Source organism: Phaseolus vulgaris, chromosome 4 (genome assembly GCF_051622355.1).
Source record: "Phaseolus vulgaris cultivar YP4 chromosome 4, ASM5162235v1, whole genome shotgun sequence".
Classification (NCBI taxonomy): Eukaryota; Viridiplantae; Streptophyta; class Magnoliopsida; order Fabales; family Fabaceae; genus Phaseolus; species Phaseolus vulgaris.
In genome coordinates, this window is record NC_143501.1 from 2,316,718 (window position 1) to 2,325,358 (window position 8,641).

Here is an 8,641-nt window from a genome sequence, read left to right on the forward strand (position 1 = left end):
AAAATCGATAATAATAAAAAATAATGTGATTAAGGTGTTGTGTTTGTTTCCTCTCTCACAAAGTCTCCAAAGGTAGAAGAGAGGCGCACGCACCAGGCTCTCACTCTCAGCTCCTCCGTCGTCCAATCGCCGCCGCAGCCGCCGACGCTAACCGCCATCACCGACAGCATCCGTCGCGCGTGGTTCAATTCCACCACTCCTTCTCTCTCTCTCTCTCAGGTTTTCTCTCTAATTTCGTGGATAAGACAATTGTTTATTCTTCCAATTGCTTTGCTCCTCTCTCTTATCCTAATTCAAGGAACGAACGAAATAGCTGCACGCGGGCGCGATTGCTTTCGCTTTAGGTTTAACTGATTTTTCGTGTTGTCAAAGGGATGCGTAATTTCGGTGATTTTTCTCCGTCGCTGTGTGTGGCACAATACATAAGTGCATAACCCCTCATGTACACAGTGTAGTGGTTGTTTGTTATTATTCGATCATTTGAATTGGAGAGAATTGTTGCACCGTCCTGTGTTGCGAACGGGAATGGTTGTTAGGGCAAACAGCACTGAGTGGATCTTTCGAATTGGGCAATCGTTTGGGGTTAATTAGAGACAAACAAAGACACGTGTTAATTAGAGACAAACAAAGACACGTGGTATTTTATTTGATTTTTTTTTTTGTAATTTTATGGGTTCCTCGGGCTTCACCAGCAGGTTTTAGCTGCTGATGACTTTGGTGTGGGATATATTTTAGTATTTAGTTTAATGTGGTGAAATTTTTGGTACTGCATTGTTTTATATGCCAATGTTGGGTAGCTGGCGATCTTTTGTCATCCCTTTTTTTTTTATGTTTGCTTCTAATATGGTTGTATCCTACGATACTGTGTGATTATTGCTGAATTGTCTTGCCCAGATGCTACATTTGTGTTTTTTTCGTAGTCTTTGGTGAATATTTAGACTTGGTTGTGTTTCCTCAAAAGTTGGAGGATATGATGCGCTAAAAAGAGTTTTTTAAGTGATTTCAAGTAATTATTATGGTTTTATTGTGTTACTTTGCGTCGATGCTGCATAGTTCACATATCAGGGACGTGCCAAATTCTAAACTTATTGCTTAAGGTGCTTAATAGGCATTTCTCACTCGCTACAGTAGGACAGACGATTGTAAATTTCATATAGATATATTCGCTCGTGCATTCTGAGTTCCTTGCTTGTTATCCTTTGATATTGTGGAAATATCATAATTTTCAGCAATTAGTTGTCAATTTGACCACTGGTATTTTCCTTGCATCTGGGTGTAATAATGATACATGACTAGGAAACGGTCAATAAAAGCTATCTTAACATGCATGTAATCTGCTAGTGCCCAGTGCATTTGCTATGGGTAATATTGCTAGTCTTTTATTGTAGATTATACCAAATTATCTCACACTGGCTCTCCTATTTTTTCTATTGATGTAGGTCCCTTTGTATTTCTGGGGCTGTTTCAGTGAACATAAGCTGGCTTATTCTTTCTAGTTGGTGTTTGGAAGAAGACTCTGTAAATATTGTGTTATAAGTGAATTAATGGAGCTGAAAGTAGCGTCTCCAAAACCTGAATCTGTTGCACCGTCTGATTGTGTCAGTGATCCAGAGGAAAAGGAAGTAAGTGAAGAAGATGATGATGATCGGAATCATAAGCATCGAAGGAGGGACGCTCGCTCTCAATCTTTGGAGAGAGATGTTTCAGATCCTGTTATTAATAGGCCATTCAAAAAGCGTAACAAAAATTTTGGTAATAGGCATCCCTTCAGGGTAAACGAATCACAAGCCTTTGAAACACTGAAAACTTACAGTGATGCCACCACTGATAAAGATATATACTTCAAGTTTGATAGAAGGCGCCCTGGCTTGACTTCAGTTCCTCGAGGACCTTTGGATATGAGCCAAAGACTACGTGGAAACCAATCTTTTACTGGAGATCCTGGTGTTGGCAGGGGAAGAGGCAGGGAATCTGGTTTTTGGAATCAACGTGAATCTAGGTTTGGCTCAATGGATGTTGCTTCACAAATGGTTCCACAAGGGTCAATTCCTCCAAGCCTTTATGCTGGACGTGGGTTACCCAATGTTTCAAATGCACAAAATGCATCGTGGAACACATTTGGTTTAATTCCAGCCGTGCCCAATGGTGGTCTAGATATGCTTCATCCAATGAGTTTACAAGGAACACTTAGACCATCTATTAATTCATCTTTGAATGTGAATATTTCTCGCCAACGGTGTAGAGATTTTGAGGAGCGTGGATTTTGCCTAAGAGGGGACATGTGTCCTATGGAACATGGTGTTAATCGAATTGTCATTGAAGATGTTCAGGTACCTTGCTTTTTCTTATTATATTTCCTGTTGTGTAGCTAAGAAGGGTGAAGCTTAAATTTCAAATTGCATGAGGATTTTTACTACGAAGTAGAATAATGTTTTTGTTGTGTTTCACTTTAATGGAGAATCAATTGGCTGTAGGTCACACAAATTATGTTTCAGATGTTCATGTGGGTGATTTAATATTTGATCTGCTGGCATGGTTGGGACAAATTTTGTTACTGAGTTGCGGTTGCATTTTCTAGGTTTTGAGCTGTTTTAGGAATGTTTGACTATCTGATGTCCTCACTTGCTTGTCTCAATTCTCTTGAATCTTAATGCTAAGAACCCAAGGACATGGGAAATAGACCCTGAAAAACAAACTATTAAGTTGGGAGAGCCAAACACTTAAATACTCCACAAAATATCTCATGCTACTCAATGTGGGAATTAGGCACCCCTTAATATTCCTATCACTGTAGTGCTCCCAATAGTCAACATCTCAATGGCTTTCACTTTACGACACCTTTTACATGGTGACACTTCACTCAATTTCCTTGTTGGTTAGAACCCTCCAGTGATTAAGACCCTTCATGGGCAGCCCTTTCTGAGACACTGGCAATTAACTCCGATACCAGTTAATAGGCACCTAAACACATGGGGACACACCCATAAACCTAATGGTGGAGCACCAAACATTTAAACAACCCTTTCTGAGACACCAGCTGTTAACTCTGATACCAGTTAATAGGCATCTAAACACTTGGGGAACTCACCCTTAAACCTAATGGTGGAGCACCAAACATTTAAATACTTAAGTGTCCCATATTACTCAATGTGGATCTTAGGTACCACGTTATACCCAAGTTCCTATCACTTAGTCAAACTGTTTTATCAAAGAGAAAAAAAGGATAGTTCCTCACATATAGAGCAAATGTAAGTGCAACATTGAAGCCTGACTTACATTATACTATATTAAATACATTTATCATAAAAAGCAACACCAAACACTGAAAACATAAATAGGTCTGAGTTGAAGTAATTAGTAAATTGAGAAACTTATTGTTGAGAATCAGAATAATATATTTTGTTTTTTATTATGTAATCCTTAATTTAGAAGAAACAATATATCCTCTATTCATGCATAATAAATATACAGAGTCAATTTATATAAGCTCATATCTGCCAAGTATTCATACATCAATGTCTATGTGATCTCTATTTTAACACTCACATTAAAAAAATGAGGCGTTAAGCAATAAGAAGTTACAGCATTTAAAAATTAGCTTTACAAATTTCGAAGTATGTTTTTCCTTGGTTCCTCTCAAGTTATATATCATCCTCGAGTTTATATAGATAAAGAATAAAATTGTGCATGATAGTAGCTATATATACAGGGGGAATTTTCTTAAAAAGATTTCATGAAAATGTTCTCTCATGCTTTCTGTTTTGTAACATTGCTTTTCGAAAATGAGATATTATATGAACACTCTCGAACTTGACATTTTGTATTTATTTTTTAATAGAATGTTTACATAAAACTATTGGGTTTTTGTAACACAGATTTGCATTTTGTAGAATTTTCAAATTTCCAGTATCAGTATTTATCTCACACATTGTATTAATTACTGTGGGTTGGATTAGATGTAGTGATGAATTCTTTTCTTTATATGGTCCAATTCATCGTTCACTAATTAATTTGTTGTTCACAATTCAGAGTCTTTCACAGTTTAACCTTCCTGTTTCGCTTCCAAGTGCACACTTAATTGGAGGTCCTGCTGGATCTGAATCTTTACATTCAGTAAATGCTTCTGCCACTTTGATGAACAACAAATGTTTACCTGGAAAAGTTTCTAAGTCTGTAGTCAATGATGATGGTTTGGCATTGGATGGTGCTTTTACTGGTCCTGCTGGTTGCACAAGTGGAGCTGATCTTTATGATCCTGATCAACCACTTTGGAATGATAGTGGTCTGGAGCCTTCAAATGCACTCCTAACTCTTCAGTCATCTAAGAGTGATGAAACTGAGCCCATATTGAATGATGCTCCAGATGGTGATTGTCCAGTTGGAACTGCTAGAACATCTGTCAGTTCACAGGGTGCCAGTTCATCTGTCTGGGCCAGAATTGGTAGTTCAAAAAACAGATTTGACATGAAAGAGAAAACTAATGTTGGAATGAGTTCTTTTCATTATCCTGAGAATCAATTAAAGGAAGATAACGGTGAATTACTAGGTGCTCACAATTCTTCCTTTCAAGTAAAGCAAAATATAGCGGATGATGCAGACCCAAAAGCCTTGGACGCTTCTTTGAAAGCACAAACTGATAGTATGCGTACTACACGAAAGTCATCACAAAAGGCATTGCGTACTCTATTTGTAAATGGAATACCTCATAAAAATAACAAGAGAGAGGCTCTTCTAGCTCATTTTAAGAAGTTTGGGGAAGTTATTGACATTTATATTCCATTGAACACTGAACGAGCTTTTGTGCAATTCTCCAAGAGGGAAGAGGCTGAAGCTGCTTTGAAGGCACCAGATGCTGTAATGGGTAATCGTTTTATCAAGCTATGGTGGGCTAATCGTGATAGCATTCGCAGTGATAGTACCAACACTGGGAATGGCGTGATTGTAACTCCTCGTGGGCAAGCAGCTGCTTTTGTTCCATCTCATCCCATTGTCACTGATAGGGGAAAAGACATCCATCAAATTGATGCTTCAAAGACTACATATGAAGTATCATCGCCTACTGATCAACCTAAGCCTGCCATCACTGATGGACTCAAGGTTCCGCCTCCTTTGCAGAAGAAGCTTGTAAACTTGGAGAATCTAAAGGAAGAACTGCGCAAGAAGCAGGAAATGCTAGATCAAAAGCGCAATGAGTTCAAGCGCCAGTTGAACAAATTTGAGAAACAAGTAAAACCTAAAGACCCTTAATTTAATTTGTAGTTGATTATACATTGTTTTAGAGGCTTATGATCTTTTGCCTGTAAGAAGCTAAAATACAATGCCTTTAATGGTGATTGGTTTAGACTTTAATGCCAAATATCAAGCATTATGTATCAATAAGGCCTATACTTCCCTTTCCAAGTCTAATTGAAGTATAACTGGTAGAACCTTAAATTTTTTTTTTTTTCGTAGTTTAATACTCTACATAAATATGTGAACAAAGAGACATAGAAGTTAGGCATACTCGGCATTCTCCTGTTACTTTCTGTTATCATCTTTCTTGTATTGGCATCATTCCCTCCGTCTCATCGTATGGATGCTAATTACTCACAGGCTTCTGGACTCAAGGGTGAATTGTCTAATGAGCAAGCCACCAAGAGGCTCAAATTAGGCACTGCATCTGATGTTGCCAAACTGGCTTCTCCTCCTCTATCATCGGATGCTGATGTTGGCATCACATCCCCAAATGCTGAGGCAGCAGCTGATAAGAATAAACAGCTGGTCAATACTGTATCCCAAAGTCCTAAAACAAGTACAGCAGCAAGACTGCAAGAACCTACAGGCTTGAAGCACCCAATTCAACCATTAATGCCTGTAAATAGATACAAATTGGACAATCGTCCTGCTGCATTTCGTATCATCCCACCTTTGCCTGCTGGTCTAACTAATGTAAGTATTCTCAATGTCTTTTCTGTAATTAAGAGATAGGAGAATTTTTCAATGGCTCGCCTTGTTTAAGCAATTGTTTTTACTATAAGGTCCCAAGACACAACCCATGTTGGAGATTCAGGCATGGATTCACATTTGAGAATAGTATATTGGTTTCACATGCATGTTCATATTTATTGGTTAAGGTTTTTACTTTTTGAATTGAAATCCCAACATGTGCCCTTTTTGGGGATTGACATTAGAGTTCTTGGATCATAATTATTGTAAGACAACAGAATTAAACTAATAAAGTTGACATTTTTAATTGTCCTTTCAAAGATATTTGCCATTTATTCCTTTCTTTTTCATATTTGTATGATATACACTCTTGTGCATTTTTTCATGCCATTCTACTCCTTAATGTAGAGAAGTTTCCTACCATCATAATGCGAAGGGGTAGAAAGAAAGAGAACAAGAAGTATGTTGTAATGGGATAAACTGTATAAAATGTCTCCTTTTGTCTACATACTACTAGATTAGGATTGCAGTACAAAATACATCTATGCAATAAATACCCATATAATCTCAATAGCCTGAAGTAAACTCTTAATTAACTCTTTACACTCTCCATCAAGCTGAAATATAGATTTTAATGATATTGAGCTTGTTTCAAATGAAATCACAGCATACCCTACTCAATGGTCACTTGTAAATTTTCTGTACATGCTATATACTCCCGACATATTGGATTTGATGAGATGAGTATGGCAGCCTGGTTATCAAATCACAATCATGGAGGGGCAGACTGCCAAATCCATTCTCAGTCTTGATCTAACATCAAGCATACTCACATAAGTTCGCAATTAGTCTGAACCATAGCATGATATTCTAATTCCATTGATGTTGCTAACACATTTTTGCTTCTTATTCTTCTATGACATTGAATTATCTCACAAAAGGCACAGTATCTTCGGGTGGTTTTTTAATCTGTAAGAGCCCTTACCGATTAGTTTTTGGCCTTGCAAGTTGTCTTGTTTGCTAATACAAGATTAATCAGATAAGTTGAACCTTTGCGTTGCATGAATATGCTTTGTTGGTTGGTCTCATCTTAGCAAACCTAGAACCCCAAGTGAAATATATCTTCTAGAATTGTTTTTCAATAAGAAATATTACATGAGATAATTTGTTATGTATCAGATCAGATGGAAATAAAATGACTTTTGTGGTTGATTTAGAAGTCTATGCATGGTTCATTACAAGTCTGTGCATTTATATGGTCACGTCTTAGATTTGTTACTGTACAATTATTAAATGAGAGGTAGTATTTTCATCACATTCCATGTTTTCTCAAATAAATTGCTGTTGTTTAGGTTGCTGTTTTGAAGGAGCACTTCTCACCTTATGGCGAACTTTCCTCCGTAGAGCTAGAAGACGTGCAAGTAAATGATAGTAGCCAACAAGAGGCTCATATAACTTTCACTACTCGTTGGGCAGCCGAGAGGGCATTTATTAATGGTAAATGCTGGAATGACCTGAATCTGAAATTCATGTGGCTGACACCTACTGGTTCTAGTAATTCGACGGGTGGTAGAGAACGTTCTCTATCCGCTCCCAAGGAGCCCTTAGATTCAGATGACCATTCCAAAGAAAAATTAGGAAACTCTTTGAACCAGGAAGTAATTGAATCAGATGGCGAGAATAAAAATTCTGAAACTAGAAATGGTTTGGAGCTTATGGAAATGGAACCAAGTGAAGATCCCCAGTCTACCACAAGGCAAGTTTCTTCTCCCGAACACTCACCCGAGGGAAGTGTCTGTTGAGGATCTACTAATGGTCAGATTTGTACAGCAAGGTAAAATTTTTAATCTACGAAACTCTAATTTTCAGGGGCCTATTTTTTGTTTCTATTTTCAATTTCTGAAAATTTATTATTCCATGTTCCTTTTTAAATGCTCGAGACTTGTAAATTTCCTTCTTTTTGGCTGCCTCCTGTATTTGGTGGTATTAGATGAATGGTGCATCATGTAGTTCACTTTTAGGATACAAGTTTTGAAGTTCAAAATTGTGTTAAAAGCCATTGAACGCTTACATAACAAATATTCGGAAACCCTTTTTCCCTTTATGTCTGTAGTTACAGTCGAAAAATAATTGAAGCGATTAGTCACTTAGTTTGATTACATACCTTTAAATGTTATTTATTTCACTTCTATCTATTGATTATTGGTTAGAGACTCTTAAACTGAGACAACGGCATAGTGATCCCCCAAAAAATTATTATGCGAAGTGTTGGAACAAAACATTTCAGTTTTTTTTAAGAAAATTTTGTTATTATTTTATATCATATTATTGCCCATATGATATAAATTAATTATCGGTTATATTATCCCTATTATTTGCAGGAGAAAAATGTTGAGACATTTAATATTGAATGCTTTTACTTTTTAGTCATTATTATTTTGTAATTCTTTAATTCCATTTAGGCTTATGCTAACCCACTACTTTCATTCAATGTCACCTAGTAAATGATATATAAAAATTGAAGCGATTGTAGCGTTGCCTCAAGGTTTTTTAGTTTTTTTTTTCTTTTTTTTTGTGGGATGCACCAGTCTTTGCTGTAGTGCAAAGCAAAGACAATGCTTCAAGGCCTCAGTAGCAAGCTACTGCAGTTGGCCCCTTCCCCTAAAAATTAAATTTAATATCGTGTGAACCAATGGCCTCAAGGTTTTTTAGTTAT

General features: G+C 37.0%; 1 protein-coding gene and 1 pseudogene across 1 annotated transcript; one reads left to right on the forward strand and one right to left on the reverse strand.

Annotated features, from left to right (window-relative positions):
- On the forward strand, positions 1–8,088 carry LOC137836674 (zinc finger (CCCH-type) family protein / RNA recognition motif (RRM)-containing protein). Its single transcript, XM_068645362.2, has 5 exons — positions 1–219; positions 1,440–2,330; positions 4,030–5,226; positions 5,593–5,928; positions 7,278–8,088. The coding sequence occupies exons 2-5, from the start codon at positions 1,545–1,547 to the stop codon at positions 7,725–7,727; spliced, it is 2,769 nt and encodes a 922-aa protein (XP_068501463.2). The 5' UTR covers positions 1–219; positions 1,440–1,544; the 3' UTR covers positions 7,728–8,088.
- Positions 8,089–8,499: 411 nt separating this feature from the next.
- Positions 8,500–8,641, reverse strand: LOC150027780 (U2 spliceosomal RNA; annotated as a pseudogene).

Coding starts and splice junctions, on each gene's coding strand:
- LOC137836674 (XM_068645362.2), top strand. CDS start 1,545: ATGGAGCTGAAAGTAGCGTCTCCAAAACCTGAATCTGTTGCACCGTCT. Junction 5,227..5,592: donor TGAACAAATTTGAGAAACAA/GTAAAACCTAAA, acceptor AATTACTCACAG/GCTTCTGGACTCAAGGGTGA. Junction 5,929..7,277: donor TGCCTGCTGGTCTAACTAAT/GTAAGTATTCTC, acceptor GCTGTTGTTTAG/GTTGCTGTTTTGAAGGAGCA.